Here is an 18,628-nt window from a genome sequence, read left to right on the forward strand (position 1 = left end):
TGTCCCTGTGAGAGGTGGTGGCTGGGCTGGGGGAGAAGGGCTTGGGCACCTGCACGTGCTGGTGTCTGCACTGGGGTCTGGAGGCCGGTCCTTCCCACAGGAAGGGGAGTCACTGCTGGCCACTAAGCCTATCTCAGGACTCTGCCCTCTCTCCTGCTGTGTCCATGGTCAAGGGGCCCGGAGGTGCTTCACAGTGAGGGCAGTGTGGAGGGTCCCCATCCCTGCATCCCCTCCACTGGCACGGGGGCAGGTGAGAGCCCCTGTGGTACCGTGGCAAAGGAAAATGGGAGAGAGGGCTCAGAGGGGAGCTGGGTGGGAGTGGGATAGGCAGCAATAGCCACCCCATTACACTTTCAGACCATTTCAAACACAACTGTGAGCACATGTACAGTGGGGCTGTGTGCCCGTGTCTGCAGCGGTGACCACGACAGCAGCCTCCAGGCCCTACCAGCTGCTTCCAGACACATCAAGTGCTTATCCTCCTTCCCCTTTCCCCAAGATGGTCTCAACCTACCACTCCCTTCCCCTACTCTACCAGTCTTATAGTTGTCCCCTTTCTCTATGCAGAGGCTCGCTCACAAGTTGCCAGCACTAATTTCTGCTTGGCTTCAAAGGGCATCATCATTGCTCTGTTTTCCTCAGTGTGACTGGGAGCTGTTTTCCTCTCTGTCTCTTTAATCCAACTGGAAGGTTAAGGACCAATATCTTCCTGCTTCCTCCATCTCCAATCTTTCACTTCCAGGTTCTCTTCCAAAATCTTGGGGTCTACAAATCCATATCCCAAAGGAGGATTTTCTCTTCTGTCTTCCTGTTGCTGTGCCAACCAGCATAGCTGCAGAGATGGCTGATATCCCAGTAATGGAAAAACTGTTTTCTCTTATATTTGTGTGTGTGTGTGTGTGTATACTTGTGTTTGCACAGCTGTGTGCACTGGGAAAAGTTTGTGTGTGTGCAGGTAAAAGCCAGGAGTGCAGATGGGCACCTGGGAGTGCAGCAGCAGAAGAGTTTGTGTGCAAGTGGGTGTATGCAAACTATGTGTGTGTATCTATGGAGCTGGTCCCATTTAGAAATGTGTGTGTGAGCCAAGAAATTGGAAAATGGATATTTACAGATCTCTACATTTACTGGCACAGCAGCTGTATTGTGATTAGGAGGTGAGGGTGATAAATGGAACAGAGTCCAGAGTCCTGGGAAGTTATAAATGTGCTTAGGGTCACATTTATAGGGGAGGGAGAGACCTGTGCAGGCTGGTGTCTGCCAAAGGGAGTGCTGGTCCACAACTGTGCTTCACTTACAGTGGAGCCTGTTGAGGAAGGAGCTGCTTGTGCATGCAGAGCAGGAGGACAGCTGTGCTGCAGAGCTGTGCCTGCCCCTGGGGACCAGTGACAGCTCAGGGCACATGCTTTGTGCCACAGTCAGTGTGCACAAGCCCAGTGGGCAGTCAGAGGCCACAAGTGTGGTGGCTGCCTCTGCCTGCTCCTTCCCAGACTCTGCTCTGACCAGACACGTCTTTTGCCCACAGAGTCAGATGGCAGGACACAGTCTTAATTTATTTAAAATGGTAACCCCATTTCTAGAGGCTGCACTCATCCACAGTGCAGCATCACAGTGGGTGAGGATGTTCTCTGCAAACTACAGCCATTTTCACTTAGGCAGGTCCCTGTGTCTGCACCGTGGCAGAGCTGTTCTTGTTTTCCAGACACCAGCACCAGGGGAAGGGTGGCTGCAGGACACCTTTGTGTCATTGCAGAGGCAGTCCTGGAGCCACAGCTACTTCTGAGGAAAGCTGAGTCTGCCAAATCATCTGCAGCTTTGTTCTGCCAGGTCTCACCATGATACAGTGAACAGGTCAGACAGGACAGGTCTCAAAAGCCTTCATATTTTTTTTCTCCCAGCAGAAGCCCTTGCTGCCAGTATGGTTTTACTTTCACAACAAACCCCAAATAATCCCAGGGAGTTTTACTATTTTCTTGTGCAGACAGGGGCAGAGATTAAAGCTCCAATCTAAATAATCTAATTCCAGAGATAATCCTTTCACTCTCATCTCCAATTTGGTACCAGAGAGGCTTCCAGAGGGTTCCACATGGCAGGGCACAGCCGGTCCTCTCTGGGCACCTGAGCCCTGTAGCCCCATGCTGTTCAGGAGGTGGTCCAAGCAGTGGGGCTGGCTCACATTGACTTCTTAGATGTCTCATTAGCCATGAGGTCTGCTTCTGACACACACGTCTCTGGACATTCCAAATCCTGGTCCCATTTTACAGCAGGAAATGGCTGATACCCAAAACCTGTGCCCCACATTATTTGTGAATGATCAGGGCTGTAGGTAGACCAGGCAGGACTGATCCAAGACTGAGTCATTTTGGCATAGCTGGCAGGGGACAGGGAGAGATCAAGGGATTGAGAAGACGACCCTGAGCCTTTCACTTGTAGGTTACTGGTGTAAATCCAGCCTGCATCAAGGGACTGACTGATGGCTCAGTGGATTAGTAACAGGATAGAGCCTTTGACATCTGGGGCACAAGCTGGCATCACTTGCTGGTGACTGCAAGTATCGATTCAGGGCAGCAGTGTAGGACATCATGGGCACAGGCCACATGGCATATCTGCTGTCCTCTGCCAGGGGCTGTGGCCAGCCCATGATCCAGGGCTCCTGCCCCTAGATGAGCACAGACACTGTCCCTCCTCACTGACTGCTGCTCAGTTAATCCCTCTTGCTTCATGATAGGCTGCTGATTCTTGGGAAATGATCACCCCCGATAGTTATTAGAAGATGCTCTTCCTGGACAGGCAGAGGAGGTATTGCAATGCTCCATGCCTTGCCCTCTAAAAAGGCTGAGTCCTCAGATGGAAGAGAGGGGGTTTCCCCTCTGTTCAAAGCCCTGCTGAACCGGGGGGGGCAATGGGTCACCTGCCTCAGCCCACCGGGGCCACGCACAGCCCTCAGTGGGACCTCTGCTGCCCTGGAGGGTTTCAGGACTGGAAATATGAGGATTCACACCCTTTGCTGTCTGTAACCTCTGCCCCAGCCATCCCTCTGCCTGCTGATGATTTACTCCATCCCTCTTCCCACTTCACTTTCATAGCTCGTGGCAGTCACCTGGTGACACACAAAGTGTGTATGTGCTTTGAAGTTGTGCTCCTGACCTGAGTGCATCGCAGTTTAAGCTGAGAGATTAGAGAGGATCGTCTGTAATCAGTACAAATGAGCTCTAACGAGGCCTCCCTCGGCCTCGCCAACTGGACAGCATTGTCCTGGCCACGGCTGCCTGCACTCCTTTGGTAACGGAACTTGGGGGACACCCAACAGGTCACAAACACAGCAGGGATATGGCAGATTAGCCTGGATTTTATCAGATGCTGCCAGGGCTGGGGTCTGTAGCGCTGAGATGATTTGCCAGGAACCAGCATGAGGTGGCTGAATCTGGAGAGGTGTTAAGCGTGCGCGTTTCACGCTGCTCCTCTGGATGCGGTTTCCTAAGGCACCTTGTAGCTTCAGGAACCCCTTCCTGGCTGCAGTGCTGGCAAGGGAGCACAGCAGTGCCATGTTTGCCCTAGTCTAGTTATATCACAAGCCCAAGAGCCGATGTGACAGCAGCAGGAACATGCTCTGGGGCACACTCTGGCATGGGGAGAGCAGGCTGGGGAGCAGGGTGGTTACGCACCCCCCAAAACAGTTCACTTCTCCAAGGCTGTGGCCGGTTAAGAGGCCCCCAAGTGCATTACAAAAGCAACAAACCCGTTTAATTCTCAATCTGCAGCACCAAAAGTCTTTATTTCTAAAAGTAAATGCTTTGTAGCAGACTCAAATTAATAAAACATCACTGGGACTCAGGAGCAGCCGCTGCTAATGCGGCCGGTGCCTGGAGCACAGCCCCGAGGCCTGACCGGTGTCTGACGCCTCGAGGAGCACCGCGATCAGACAGGAGGGCAAACACAGAGGCGAACATTGAGTTATTTGCTCCCCCCGCCGTGTAGGGACTGAGTTTCGTTCAACCTCCATCTGGGATGTCTCACTCCAGCCCTCCCAAGACCTTGCCAAGGTCCTCCAGAAAAAAACATGATGTTACATTCTCCTGTAAAGCGCAGCCCTGGGAGCAGCCCCACTGGCCGTGTCACGGTCACCTCCCGCCTCCCCCTTCAGTGCCCGCTTTGCTTCTCATGCAGGTTACTGCGCTCCAAGGTGCTTTCACGCCACTGGCCGCCTCGCTCCTTACCGGGCGGGCGGCAGCTGCCTTCCCCCATCCTCCATGGCAGGGCCGAACAGGAGAATCGGCGCGTTCTACCGGGGCAGCGAACCAGGCCTGAGGGCTGCTGTTCAGAGCGCAGCGGGCACGGAGCTGGCGGGACGCGGCGGCGGGGCTCCCGCTGCCTCGCTCCCCTCCCGGCCCCTTCCCCGAGCGCTCCGGGCCCGCTCCGCTCCGCTCCGCCGCGCCACTCGTTGCCACGGCAACCCGCCGGCCGCGCTTCCCGCCGCCGCCCCGCGCTCCGCCGCGCTGGAGCCCCGCGATTGGCGGCGCGGAGGGGCGGGCTCTGCCCAGGCGGCCGGCGCTCGGGGCAGAGCAGCTCGCCGGGCTGTCCCCGCTGCGGACACCGCTGGGAAGCCCCGTCTGTCTCTCCCGCTCCTTTCTGCGGAGCCGGTTCCCTCTCGTTCCCTTCCCGCGCGGGCAGTCCCGATCCCGGCCCCGGCCCCGCGCCCCGGCCCGCAGGGACCCGCTCCAGCCACCGGCCCCGCGCCGCTCAGCCCGCCTGCCCACCGCCACCTCCCATTGGCCCGCCGCCGTATGAATATGCAAATACACATCCGTTTCCGCCCAATAGCAGGCAGGCAGTTATTTAATATTCGCGGTGCGGCGCGCGGATTGGCCGGCGCGCGCCCCGCCCCGGCAGCAGGGCAGGCCGCCCCCTGTCGGCGGCAGGAAGGGGCGGGCGCGGCGCCGGGAGCGCGACATGGTGGGCGCCGGTGCGCGCGGGGCGCCGCTGCTGCCGCCCGTGCTGCTGCTGCTGCCGCCGCTGCTGCTGCTGCGGGGCGCGGCGGGCGGCATCGCCGACAGCGTCGTCTGGGCCGTCAACGCGGGCGGCGATGCCCACGTGGACGTGAACGGCATCCACTTCCGCAAGGACCCGCTCGAGGGCCGCGTGGGCCGAGGTGAGGGCGGGGGGACGCGCCGGGGGCGCGGGGGGGTTGTCGGCGGGGCTCCTCACGGGGTCCCGCTCCGCTGGCGCGGTGGGGTCCCGCCGTGCCAGCGGGGTGCGGGACCCGCGTGCTGCCGGCCCGCGGCAGAGCGGGGGGTGTTCCCGCAGCGCGGCGGGGGCTCCGCTCCCGCAGCCGCCCGGGGACGGCGGGGCCCGCGGGGAGCGCCCGCACTTGTCACCCGCGGGACCGCGGCCACCCCCGTCCTCTCGCCGGGCCCAGCCGGGACCGCATCCCCCGCCCCCGCGGACCCGGGGCCCCGGAGGCGACGAGATGAGCCCTGCGGGATGAGCCCTGCGGGATGGTGTCCTCAGGCTGCGGGGTTGTGTAATGCCAGGGGGATGTGGCTCCGCGCGGGCTTGGAGTGGGATTTCGGCTGGAAAGGCTACCAGCCTGGCCGCGTGCGGCCGCCGGGATCCTTCTTTCTCCTGTTTTCCACTGAACAGCCCGGCTTCCACAGCAGGACCTGCCGGTTCGCAGCCAGCCCGCAGCACGCACCTTGCAGTCAGAACACGCACTGCCCGCCCTCCGCAGCCGGGTCCGGAGCGCTGGCGGTGCGGGCTGATGGTTGCAGCGTTCTGGTCCTGCTGGGCCCGAGCAGGGGGAAGGTGCAGCTGGCTGGTCTGCTCCATGCCCCAGTCCTGGCAGGGTGTTCAAGGGCAGGGACACAAGCAGAAGTAGAGGCAGATGGGATATCATCAGCTGCTCTAGCTACTGATCAGTAAAATCTTCACTCTACTAGTTAGAACAGAATGCAGAACTAATACTGCACTTGGGTTACCTTTTCTTACTTCCTTTGAAACCACTCCAGTTGTATGAATCGTGCATGTTTCTGATAATTAGTGCACCAAACTTAGTTGATTCACAGATGTATAAAAAGTTAGCTGTGCAGTCATTTCCAGGTGGAGTGTGGAGAAGATGAGCTATCTGTTGACTTTTGAGTCTAACCTTCACTGTTTCCGTGTAGGATGGTGAGGACTTTCCTGTGCTATGCAGCTGGCACTGCCATTGCTTACCCTGCATGAGTGCTATCCCAAATGGAGAGCCTTTTGGGCACAGTGGATGCAGGGGAGGTTACATTTAAGTTCTAATATGGTTTGTTTTTTGCACCCATGGAAGCTGGCGCCCCAATTGCCCAAGGTGCCTTGACTGCTGTAGGTCAGCTTCCCTTCATAGGCCTCTCATGTGTCACTTGAATGTCCTTGTGGACTGGAACAATTTATTTCTGAGTTGAGGAGAAAAAAGGGTCTTTCTCAAGCACATTGTGACATGTTCTTCCTTTGGGGAGAGCCTGTGGTGTCTCCTCTGCACAGCAGGCCATTGCAGTAATTCTGCTTCAGCCAGTGGTGCCAGGCACAGTGAAGACTTTACCCCTTTGAGCTCTCAGCTGCATTTCCCTCAATGGCTTTTTATTGCACCATTGTTCGTTTTCTCTGGGTTCCTCTGTGTTGATAGGCATGTAATGGCTTCAGCAGAAATATATGGCTGACTGGGAGGAAATGACCTAGGGATAGTAATTCTGGGCTGTCCTGCCTCTGGGCAAATTAAAACCTTTTTTTTCAAGCCTCAGTTCAGCCACTGTACCCTGAAGGACTGAATGTGCTGATGGCAATTACAGAATTAGGCAGGTGCCAGGCATAGTTGTGTTACAGCTTGATGGGCACTGCTTGCTCCCAGTGAGCACCCAGCCTGCAATGAAACCCAGCTCGCCTCCACAGCTCTGTCAGCAGGGCTCTGACACGCAGGTGACAGGTCTTCCTCTCCAGTTACCTTCTTGGCTATTAAAGGACTTGCTTCCTGTGCAGGCTTTCCTCTAATAGAAACGTACTTCTGTGGAGTCCTTGGTTCGCTGTCACTGTAATCTGTAGCTGGCCAGAAATACCTGTGTGGGAGGACAGGTTAAACTTTTCACCCTCTGTGTTTCTGGTGATTAGAGTGTTCAGTCCTTGCGCCCAGGTTCGGGTGGTAAAGAGAAGCAGACGATCCTGAACAGCTCTGTGTGAAACAGGAGACTAAGAACTGGCATTAATTTCCTCTCACTCGTTTGCATTGGCTCCGTCTTTGGCAACGTGCTCTGGGTTAGTAGTTCTTGCTTTGTCTTGGCTGATGCAGTGTCTGTTCCCATGGAAATGGGGTTGGAAGTGGTAAGTGTCAGCAGAGAACTTCGTCTGGATCAACTTCTCCTGCCTCAAGTGCCAGGGGGCAGATGGTGTCCACAGTCTTCCCTCCTGCCCCTGCTTCGCTGGGGAGTCATTGGATTTGCAGCTCAGGAGGCATTGCATCAGTTTGCATTTGTACAGTAACCCTGGCACAATAAAATGCCAAGTCGAGTTAAAGTCTTTTGGGGGCTGCTTGAGATGTGGTGAAACAATCAGTGAGAAGAGGCAAATTTTATGATTTCTCTTATTTTGTCAGTTATTGTCCTGTTTAGGAATGTTGTTTGGGCCCTTCTCAGGGGGCTGTTCAGATGGCTGCAGACAGCACCCACTTCAGCTGGGTGGCTGTGAGAACAGCAGCTGATGGAGCTGTTGGTGCTCTTGAAATCCTTGTGTATCTTGCTTCCTTCTTCCTGTCTTCAAGCTGACAGTATTGCAGGGCTGCAATGAGAAGAAAGGGTGTTGTAAGATGCCTAATGCTTTTCACACTTCTGCCATCCCCTAGGCTTTCACTTGAGGGGGATGAGTCTCTAAAACCTGATGCCATCAACTGTTACCTTCAAATCTGTTGTATCAATGAGTCAAGTCAGTCCTGTGCCCGCTGTTTTTGTTTTCTACTCAGACTCTGAGATTTGAAAATACCGTAAAAATATTCTAGGTGTTTTTCCTCTTAGGAACAAGAGCCAATGGCCAAGTCTTTCGGCTTTGTGCACCATTTGTGAAACAAGCTCTTCTTTCTGAAATGGTGCAAGTGAATTTACTTTGTCTGGACTGCAGCAGGTCCAGAGCTGTTTTCCTACAGGGCTGGGGTTCCAGGGCTTTGGCTCCCTCTGCTTCTGCTCCAGTAGTGCCGCCACCTGGTCAGAGCAAGGAGGGGAGACGGGTCTGACAAGGATGCAAATGCCACTTGTGGAGTTAAGCACTGTAAGAGTATATGAAGTGTTTCTTGCATGTGCCTCAGAAATTAACCCCTCCTCTCACTCTTTTGTGCTTGAAAACCAGCTTCTGACTACGGGATGAAGCTGCCAATCCTGCGGTCCAACGCAGAAGACCAGATTCTGTACCAGACCGAGCGCTACAATGAGGAAACCTTTGGCTATGAAGTTCCCATCAAAGAGGAGGGTGACTATGTGCTGGTGTTGAAGTTTGCAGAGGTCTATTTTGCACAGTCTCAACAGAAGGTAAGCAACAGCTCCTGTGTGTCTCTGATGTGAGTTCCTGGCTATGACTGTGTTCTCAGGTTGCCTCTGCTGCTTTGCATGCTGGAGGAAGGAGTGAAGTAAGGCACTGGTGGTTAACTTAGATCCGAGAGCTCTCACGGGCTCTGAAACTTTAGAGCTCTCTCCCACGTTCCAGCTATACAGTCAGACTGGGAAACTGCATTTCAAAGCATTCAAAAACCACGTCCAACTAAACATAACTAGCAATAGAGTTTTATGACCTGTTTAGGCTGTGCTGGTTTTGAAGAGGTTTTTTACGTTTTTCCTGAACAGTTGTTCCTGCCGTGACAGCACAGTTGTGTTGGAGGAAGTATTGCACAGATTGAAGCAGGGAGGTGATCTGGAACCTACTCAAAACAATTTTTACAAATGAAATAAGACTTGATAGTAGTTCAGTCTGATCCTGAAAACACAAATTAAATTCACCCTCTTTATTGCTCTTGTCCACTTTTGAAATACCTTGTGTGCAGTGGTGGAAACAGAAGCACAAAGAACTCAAAACCCTGTGATAAATTGGGGTAGGAGTGGGTTGTGTAATAGCCTGTCTTTCCCTTGACTCCATCAGCTTCTTTAGAGCTGATCTCCTTAAGCACTGTGCTGCCTTCCTGCCAGAGAGGTATTTCAGGGAACAGAACTGGTGGGGCTGGCTTACAGAACGGATGCAAAAAGCAGCTTCAGATTAGACTGAAGGGCTGAGGCATCTTTGGTTCCTCTTCCTTGATGTGGTTCTGCTGGGATTCCCCAGGTGCTGAGTGAAGTTTGAGTCATTGCAGCCCTGAGGAGGACTTTCACTATGAATTCACAGATGTGGTTAGCAGTTAAACATTTTACCTCCTTCAAACCCTGTGTTCTTCAGCAGCTTGTTTCCTCCTCTCTGTTCTGCTGCAGGCTGTTAGTTAGAAATGGCTTCACTCCCTAGGGTGTGGTGTGCCACAGCCACCCCGGGGTGGTAGGAGCAGGTCCTCTGACAGGAGGTGGAAAGAAAGTTGTGAAAGAAAAGCATGAATAAACCAGAATAAAATTCTTCTGTCCTCAGTTCAGAACAGCAGATGTAGGGGGGATTTTAAAAGGAGGAGGCAGGTTCCAGGGTATTTGAAAGCAAGGTTAATGCTTCAGTATCTCTACCTGGCTGCTTTGGGCTTTGAATCCTTCCCAAGGGAGTGGGGCAGTGCATTTTACAATGCTTTCAGGTCGTGGGCGCATAACAAGCAGAGACCTTTCCTGTTCTGTTCCTATTTCAGCTGTCACGTACCTGAATCTGTTCTGACTCTCTGTCGTTTCTTGCACCCTGAAGGTATTTGATGTTCGCCTGAATGGCCACGTGGTGGTGAAAGACTTGGACATTTTTGACAGAGTTGGACACAGCACAGCTCACGATGAGATCATTCCCATGAGTATCAAAAAGGGGAAGCTGAGTGTCCAGGGGGAGGTTTCCACGTTCACGGGGAAGCTCCACATTGAGTTTGTAAAGGTAATAAGCTTTCCAGGGCAGAGCCCTGATCTTCCCTTTCTCCTTGTTCCCCAGCTGTGCAGTGCAGCTCTGTGCTGGAGGAGAGGGGATGGGATGTGGGGAGACCATTCCTTGCCTCAGAACTGCAGCACTGACTGCTGCCTTTGCTTTCTCTAGGGCTACTATGACAATCCGAAAATCTGTGCCCTATACATTCTGCAAGGAACAGTGGAAGGTAAGCACAGGTTTTGAGCCAGAAGGCTCTTCCCCCTTGGAGAGCAGCCTGTTGCTTCTCAGACTATGAGATCATAGCTCTTGCTGACCCACATCTGCCAAAATTGTTTCTCTCTCAGTGAGTTCCCACAGAGTGCAGTTGTGGAATGAAGTAGGTGTGTAATGTCCTCGTTCTCCTCCAAGTCACAAATTCTGTCATTTTGGAACGAGAAAAGTCAGTTTGTTTTGGAACTTCCTGTATATGGGGGAGAAAAGAGAACACATCTGGTCAGTCTCAGCTTATAGCTACAGATGCATTCCCTCTGGCCTTGGATGTCAGCAGCAGCCCTGCAGACAAGTAATTTACAGAGTTCTTTTAGCTAGTAGTTAAGTGTTTCTTACCTGGAGCTTCGTTTTGCCTTCTCAGCTTGAGGACAAGGCAGTGTTTTCTTACTGGGTATCAGATCCTCTGGGTAGCAGTGGGGAGTGCTAGAAAAGTTCTTGTACTTCCATCACACTCTTTGTAAGTGTGCTGGACTGGAAGCCCCTCTGGCTCCTGAACAGGGGGTGTTTAGGACCCCTCTCACCAAACCATCATTTTACTTTACTGTTAGTCAGATTTCCAAGTGATGCTGAAGATTTGGTGAGAACCTTGTGGCCAGGTGGCACTTTGCTGTGTGGGAGACCTGCAGTTCAGACCCCAAGCTCAGAGGGCTGGATTTGAGTGGAGTAGGACCGTGTTGCTCTGGTAGCTGTGGGGTTGGGGGGTGCAGTGATGTGGGGTAGGACTGTTCATGGAAAGGGTTTTCCATTTCCTGTTTGCACCTGTATCTGCTGGTCCTGCAGGTGGCAGGTGCTTGTTCTTGCTTAGATCTCCCTGAGCGGCTGCAGTATCTGACTGTGTGCTCTGTGCATTAACTTCTCTGTGTGACACCTGGAGGGGGTGGAAGGATGTAGGTTTTTTTTGCAGACTGGATTTTTGGATGCTCTTACCTCATGGAGAAAAGAAACAGTGGTGTGATCCTCTGTGAGGGAGGATGTTCCTGTCTTCTGGGGTGTTCTGGTTGTGGTTTCAGTGTGGTGTCAGGTGCCCTCTTGCCCGTGTTCATGTTGGATCAGGGAGAGGGGAAGGAAGGGAGTGTCTCCAGTGATCTCCCAATTCACATCCTGTGTCATTGCAACCTTTTGTCTTGTCCAACAGATGTCCCAAAGCTGCAGCCGCACCCTGGTCTGGAGAAAAAAGAGGAAGACGATGACGAAGATGAGTATGACGATGGCTCCAGTGTCAAAAAACAGGCAAATAAGAACCGGGTTCAGTCAGGCCCACGCACACCAAACCCCTATGCCTCGGACAACAGCAGCCTCATGTTTCCTATACTGGTGGCCTTTGGTGTCTTCATTCCTACCCTCTTCTGCCTCTGCCGGTTGTGAGAGCAAGCCCCACAGTGCATCAGCCCAGGGGCTGGGAGGGAAGGAGTTGGACCAAACACGGTTGCTTTCAATTTCTCCATATTGTTCATAATTTAAGGAAAAAAAAAAAGAAAAAAAAGATGATTCATTTGGAATGAATAGCAATGAATAGCAGGTCCAGGTAAGAGGGAGCTTACCTTCCCCCTGCCAGCAAGCAGCAAGGCCCTCGCCTTCCCCTTTGCACCATGTGCAGGCTCCAGTTCTCCCTGGGGCATCCGAGAATGAACTGAGTCCTGGCTGGCTGTGTTCTGGGCTGTTGAAAGCTGATGCTACCAGTCCTGGGCCACTTCCCACACTGAGGGATAGCAATGTGCTGCGAGATCTCTGCCTTTACTGGGTGGAATACGGTTCCTTAATCAGGGAAGCAGCTCTTAAAACAAGGCCTGGGTACACGTCCAGGAGCGTGGAAGTGTTGTGGTGCTGTTGGGTGTCAAACGACTATGGAGGACAGAGCCTGACTCAGCATCTCCCTGAATGTGTGCGGCACGATGTATGGTACTCGCCTGCCTGAAGATCCCAAGACTCCAGCTCTCCACCCAGCCTTCGTGGAGACAGTCCCCTCCTAGGACTGCGAGCTGCACCAGGAGCAGAGGGATTTATCCGGCCTGATTTGCTGCACCAGTTGGGAGAGACTTTCCTAGTTTGGCAGTTGCCGTGTCTGTTCCATCGCAGAGGGATTCTGCTGTAGCCTGCGAGAGGCTGACGTTGTTGGCGTCTGATCAGATGCACTTGTTTTCTGTATTGATTATTGATTATGGCTTTTGTTTCCTTTAATATCCTTTTATTTTCGAAGGTTTTGTTTCAAGCCCAGTTCCTTGTTTTGCCCTTTCTAGCAAGTGACCTCTCCTTTGGAAGAAGCTGAGAATCAGGTGACCTAGAGAGGAACCTGGTCAAGGACTTGTTCCTTGACCTTCCTGAGGGTTAGCTCCCTTCTCCATGACTCTGAACAACCTGTGCTGTAGGACAGAGGGGAGCAACCTGGTGGATGCTCCCTGTGAGCTCTCATTCCCTGTGTAGGGATCAGGCCTCCTTGCAGCAGTGAGAAGTGGAGCTGGTCAATGTTTACAGTGAGCTCGGCCTCTTGCATATTCAGGCAGCGTAGCAAAGGGGCAGATGTCCAACATTTCAGTCCTGGAGAGCAAGGTGGTTTGTTGCCATCCAGAGATCTGAAAGTGAGCAGAACACTGGAGAAAAGGTCACCTGCTTTCCCCAGGGATGTTTCTGCAAGAGGCTTTTGTTTCCACATGCAGAGCCTGTGCCTGCCTGACAGAGGCTGAACAGAGTGAAAGCTGCTGCTGCTCCTGCTGATCCAGAGCTGCAGGCCCCGAGGAGCTGCCTTTCCATGGTTTTGGCCTCCAACATGTTGAGCATTTCTGGCTGGCAGGAGGGAGATATTCTGTGCTGGAGAAGGATCTGTCCTAGGCAGGATTGGGTCCCTGTGGGTCAGCTTCGATGCCGCTGAGCTCTGGGCTCACAGAACGCTTTACCTCACGCTCTCTCCATTGTCCTCAGAAGTGTTCTGTCTTTCCACGAGCAGTGGCACTGAGCAGTGACCTCTGTGCTGCTCTGCCTCTCTGGGCCTGTGTTTTCTCAGCAGTTGTTCCTAGGTTTGATCCCCTGTGGTGGCTCAGCCTTTCTTTGAGCTGAGCACGGTCAGCAGAATTGCATTGTTTCTGGAGAGGGACCTGGAGGAGCAGCCTTTTCTCTTCTGCTGGGCCCAGGCAGCTGAAGCCTTCGCTCCCTCCTTACCCTCAAGCTGTGATAGGAGCTGTCAGCTCAGGGGCTTCAGGCTGGGAGCTGGGGGAGGTGACAAAGTGCTCTCTGCAGCAGTGCCACTGAACCTTTTCTGATCACACACATCACTGCTATAGGCCTGACCCTAATTCTGTCTCTGTGAGCTGAAAAGCAAGCAGGATCTTAATTATCTTCTCTCCAACTGCATAAATGGCAACAGCCAGTTTGGGAGAAGCAAGAGTCCCTGCCCTAGTTAAAGGGGAAGACAAGCTTTAAGGAGAGCAAATTCTAAAGAACAAACCTTAGGATGAAAAGGTGGTAAGCTTGAAGTGTTCTGCTTCATCTTCTAGCTGCTGTTAAAATCCTAATACTTATAAAACTCATAAAATACGAGCTCTGTTTTGTTCAGTGACAGCGCCTGCAGGGATTCTCCAGCGTTTTTGGGATTGCTCTAACTGGAGCACAGAGACATTTAGATCTTTATCAGTTTTGAGAAGCATGAACTGCGCTGATTTGTTAAGCAAAGAACCCGGGGTTGAAAACAGGCGTCTCTGTAAGGAGCTGCTCTCCTCCAGGCCTTTTAGGTTGCATTTTATTTGAGCATCCTTGAAGCAAGGAATCACTCGGCTTCTTGTGGCTCACCCAGTAATCTCTGCACCTTGCCTGGCATGGGAAAAGGGGTGTGCATTTAGATGTGCAAAAGTCGGAGACAAGTCTTCTAGGGTAGTTTATCCCAGCCTTTCCTGGCAGCCAGGGCATCCATTTGGTGCCATCAGCTGCCCCAAGGCAGAGCTGTGCAGTGTGATGTTGTGTTCCAGTTGCTCAGTTTAAATGAATCTGTCTGATTTGAATAAGAATAGGGAGGAAGAATAGTTCATGGCTTCAATTTAGTTGTTTTGACTCTGGTTTTATGCATCTTTGTCACTACAAAGCTGGTGTCTGGGTGGTTCCTGACCCTGTTAAGGTGCTATGAGCAGTTTCCTTGTTGATCCACCCCCTCCTGACAGGTTTGCCTTGAAGGAGCCTTCAAACAGAGCATGTGGGAGCACAGAGGGTGGTAGAGGGTGACCAGTCAGCACCTTGCTGGGAATGGTGTACTCTGGCTTCCCTTGCCATCTCTGGCTAGTATCTGCAAGCCAGATAAATGGGTCCTGAGCAGGGAAAGAAAAAGTTTGGGCTGTCTGTAGCTTTCCAGAATGGGTGTTTGAGGGAATATCCAAGACACTGTTTAAGTGAGGCAGGTTAGAGACAAGCCTGTTTGTGCTGATTCCTCCCACCAGCAGCAGGCACATGGAGCACAGCAGTGTGAGGAGCTGGGTCAGAACAGACCTGGCTTGATTCATGTTGTGTAGAAAGGGGCAGATAAGGTAATTTTAATAAAGCTTCCACTTAATAAAGGGCAAATGACACCTTTGATCATGTTTCGGGCCTGGATGCAGTCTCAGCATGGTGGTTTCAAAGCCTATTTTAATTGCCCCATCAGCCCCTCCTTTAAGCCAGGCCCTTTTCCTCTTCTGTGTGTGTAACTAAACATCTCTGACCCTTTTGAGTGTCCCAGGTGGCAGTGAGCAGAAACCCAAATGAATTCCCTTCTCTTTTTGGTGCCTTTGTCTCAGGCTTTGAATTAAAGTCTATTTGAAGGAGCTTCTTTTTTTTTTAAGGAGCTTCTGAGTTTTTTCTTTTTCCCCAAGGGACAGACATTCCCTGCCCTTGAGATCAGCTGGGGACTGTCTCCCTGTCCCTGGATGCCACCTCTGGAGGTCACAGCTGAAGCAGAGAACTGTGAGCGAATATCTTTGTTTCCAGCCCTTGAGATCAATGGAAGAAAAGCCTAACAAGGGATGGGAGAACTGGAAGAGCTCCTTCAGGTCCCAGAAATCTCCTGAAGGCAGGATGGAGAACTTCCAGACAGTCTGGTGCCTGTGTGTCTGTGCAGTTCAGAGCTGAGTGAGTCATGGCTGGGTCCTGGTGCTTACAGCTTCTGGGTGCAGAGGGATGTTTGGGGGGTCCCACGCCCCAAATTTACTTGCTGAGGTCTTGCCCTGTGCTGTTCAGGTCTGAACAGGGAGCAGGGACCTGTGTGTTGTCCCTTGGCCTTCCCTAAGTTGAAATGGGATTGCAACAGCCAGGGAAGTGTCTTGATATGGGAACTCTGGGCTGTGCAGGCCTGTTGCTGATGGAAAACAGCAGGAGGAGGGAGAGGACCATCAGAGCAGGTTCAGCCCTTGTTGTGAGACAGATACTGAACAGCTGCAAAGTACCAAATGTTTCAGGCTCTGTTTGGTGCTCAAATGTGGGAGAGATCCGTCTGCTTCTTGCACTTATGGTGAGGAGGGAAATACCCCCGCTGAGAATCCAAGGGAAATGGGAGCTGGGCCAGCACTGAGCTAATTTACCTACTGGCACTTCTGCATCTCCCCAACAAATGCCAAAGCCTAATACAATTCAAGGATGCCATTTTACCGTCGGCCTGGTTCCACCAGTCTGTCCTCACCGGCTGGTCCCAAGTAGGCTCACACAAGTGTTCTCAAACGGCACAAACACACCAGGCTGGAGCTGGGAAGGCTCAGAAACGTGATCACACGAGTGGGCCTCCCGTGCTGCACCTCTGCTTCACGCTGCCCAGCAGGTCTGGGGCACGTGCACTCATCTTGGATCCAAAGGATTTGTCCCAGGAGTATAAGTAGCATTGAAAGGTGCTGGGCTGGATGGGAGAGGTGAAAGCAGGTCCATGTCTTCCGGGACTCTGGCTTGCTCAGAGTTTATTGCTGTATATTAAATACTATTTTTGAAGATTGAGGGGAAGATGAGGGAGGGGGAGGGATGTGACGATGCTGTCCCCAGTCTGATCAATGGGATGCTACTGCAGGTTATTGATAGGTTTTGATTTTTTTTTTGTTTGTTTCTCAAAAAGTGCTTTATATATAAAAAAAAAATTTCAACAAAACACATGCTTTCCTCCCTCCTAGAAACAGTGCTGGCTGATTAGAACATGTGAATAATCTTTTGCAAACATCAAAGGTCTCTGCTAAAGAGTTCGTGTGATGGAGATTTGAAGGCGAGGGGCAAAGTACAGCTTGAACCAGTTTTTAACTGGGAGAGTGTGAATCCAGGAAATGCAGGATCTCTGCCCTGGAGTTGTTCCCAGTCACAAGTAAGGGGGATATGTTTTTCCTGTGCTGCCATGGCTGTTCTGTCACACCGTGGCAGTTCCTGTGCTGGGGTGCTGGAGCAAAACAGCAGCTGGAAACTTACTGGCAAGTGAGGGCTTGAATTTTTTGTGGTTTCCTCTGGGGCTTTGTGTCTTCAGAGCTTTTGGTAAAGCAACCCCGGAGCCTGTGAGAGCAGAGGCAGGATTTGTGCTCGTGGCAGGAGGCAGTAGCCAGGACTGTGAGAGGTGACAGTGGTGTTTGGGTCCCATCAGTGCAGCACTTTTAGCATTGGCAGATGGTCCCACCACTCCATAGTGCCTGGCTGGGGATGTGTGGAAGTAACCCATACCCTTGGCATTAAGGACACATCACAAACTAGGTAAAGCTGCAGGTCTGAGAGTTACCTGTAAAGACTAAAGCAGTGTGGGGAGAGATTCCCATCTGTGTCTGTCACCAGTACAAAGGGGTTTTAAGGAGGATTTTTTTATTTTACTGTCCATTGCTTTGTGTTCTAACAACTTGCAGTGACATTTTTTTAGTTTGTTTTGCAGCGAGCTTGGCCCCTGGGTGAAAAGCACAGATATCTATTTCTGATTGCATCGGCTTTGCAGGGACTAGTTTGGGGGGAAAGACGGGTGTGTGGGGGTGGGTTATTTTATTTTTGGTACACGGTAGCAGTTTTATTTTTTAATTTCCCCAGGATGTTTGGTTGAGGGAATGTTCTGAAATCTACTGTCTGGCAGTTTGACCAGCAGTGTGCTAAAGGAAAATAAACAAAATTATATTGTCACTTGGATGAGATGGTCCCTCTTTTCTGGTGGTAGGGGCAGAGGAGCCCCCTCTGGTTTTTAAACCCAGAGCCTCTCCCTGACACGGCCTCCGCCACAGCCCTGGTGTTGGCACAGCCCTGGTGTTCTCTTGCCAGTCATTTTGGGCTATTAAGTGCAAGTTGAATGGTACAACATCCTGTTAAAAGTGCTGATGCAGACCTTGTTGCTTCCTGCTCAGATAAGGAGCGCCAGAGATGTAATCTGCCTTCTGGGGCTTTGCAAGCTGCCCCCATTTCAGCTTGAAACTGCATCAGAGGTGGGCAGGCGGGGCTGGAGCTAGAGCAGAGAGAAGGCAGCACCTTTGTGTTCTAGGTGCCTGATCTGGGGGTACAAGGGGCCCTGGCCCCATGCAGAGCAGCTGCTCTTCCAGACAGCCTGGCTGTGTCCTTCCCAAGGCACAGGATGGAGGGACCGACCCCATGCAGTGAGGAGGGTTTAGGAGCATTGGCTGGACAGGTTTTTGTGAAATAGCTTTTGGTTGGCAGTAGGAGGTGCGTTCTGCTCACAAGCAGCAGCAAATATCACTAACCACTGCTCTAAATGTGCTTCTGCTCATGGTGAGCGTGTTCAGTGTTGGCTGGAGACTGAAAAGAGGATGCAGATGTTTCTTGTTCTTGCCCCAGTTCCCCAAAGGGCTGGAGGTGGGCTGGTGGGCTGCCCCTCTTTGGGAGGAAATGCATCCTTTCCTCCATCTGATGCTCCTGTGAGTCACTCCAAGTGGGACCTCCCCAGTCCCTCCCACCAGGCTCAGGACGCTCGTCCGGGGTCTGCTGCTGTCACCTCCGGTGTGCCCGGGGTGTCCCCAGGCCCTGCAGCGGGGGGGTGTCGCTCCATGGCATCCCCTTGCTGACACCGTACCGGCTCCCCGAAAAGTGCCCTAAACAGCCCGTCCCATGACCGCACCGGGGCTCTCGGGGACACCCGCTCTGTCATCACCGGCCGTGCTTTCGGCAGCGGGGTGATGCCAGCGAGGGGTGATGCCCGGCTCCCCAGGCAGGAGCGGGGCGGGGGCTGGCAGCGGGGCAGCGGGAGGAGGGCTTGTTTTGTTTGTTTCTTGTGGTTTTTTTTCCCCTCAAGTAACTCCCCTTCCCCTCCGGCCCGTCCCGCTGCGCACCGGGGGTCTCGATGCCGCGGCTCTGGGGTCACCCATCCGGGCGCGGCCGCGCCGGGCCCTGCTGAGCTTCGGGCGCGGCGTTGCCGGGCAACGGCCCC

General features: G+C 52.8%; 1 protein-coding gene across 2 annotated transcripts; it reads left to right on the forward strand.

Annotated features, from left to right (window-relative positions):
* The first annotated feature begins 4,911 nt into the window (after nucleotides 1-4,911).
* Nucleotides 4,912-17,376, forward strand: MLEC (malectin). 2 transcript variants are annotated; one of them, XM_051805456.1, is made up of 5 exons: nucleotides 4,915-5,146; nucleotides 8,350-8,528; nucleotides 9,862-10,038; nucleotides 10,195-10,252; nucleotides 11,432-17,376. In XM_051805456.1, exons 1-5 carry the CDS (start codon nucleotides 4,948-4,950, stop codon nucleotides 11,659-11,661), a joined length of 843 nt encoding a protein of 280 aa, XP_051661416.1. In that variant the 5' UTR covers nucleotides 4,915-4,947; the 3' UTR covers nucleotides 11,662-17,376. The 2 variants fall into 2 exon arrangements, with proteins under 2 accessions (XP_051661417.1, XP_051661416.1); XM_051805457.1 differs by lacking the exons at nucleotides 9,862-10,038; nucleotides 10,195-10,252 and having other exon boundaries at nucleotides 4,912-5,146.
* Nucleotides 17,377-18,628: the final 1,252 nt, after the last annotated feature.

The sequence above is a fragment of the Manacus candei genome, unplaced genomic scaffold, assembly GCF_025592945.1.
Source record: "Manacus candei isolate 608988 ecotype Guabito, Panama unplaced genomic scaffold, ASM2559294v1 h1tg000064l, whole genome shotgun sequence".
NCBI classification, from domain to species: Eukaryota; Metazoa; Chordata; class Aves; order Passeriformes; family Pipridae; genus Manacus; species Manacus candei.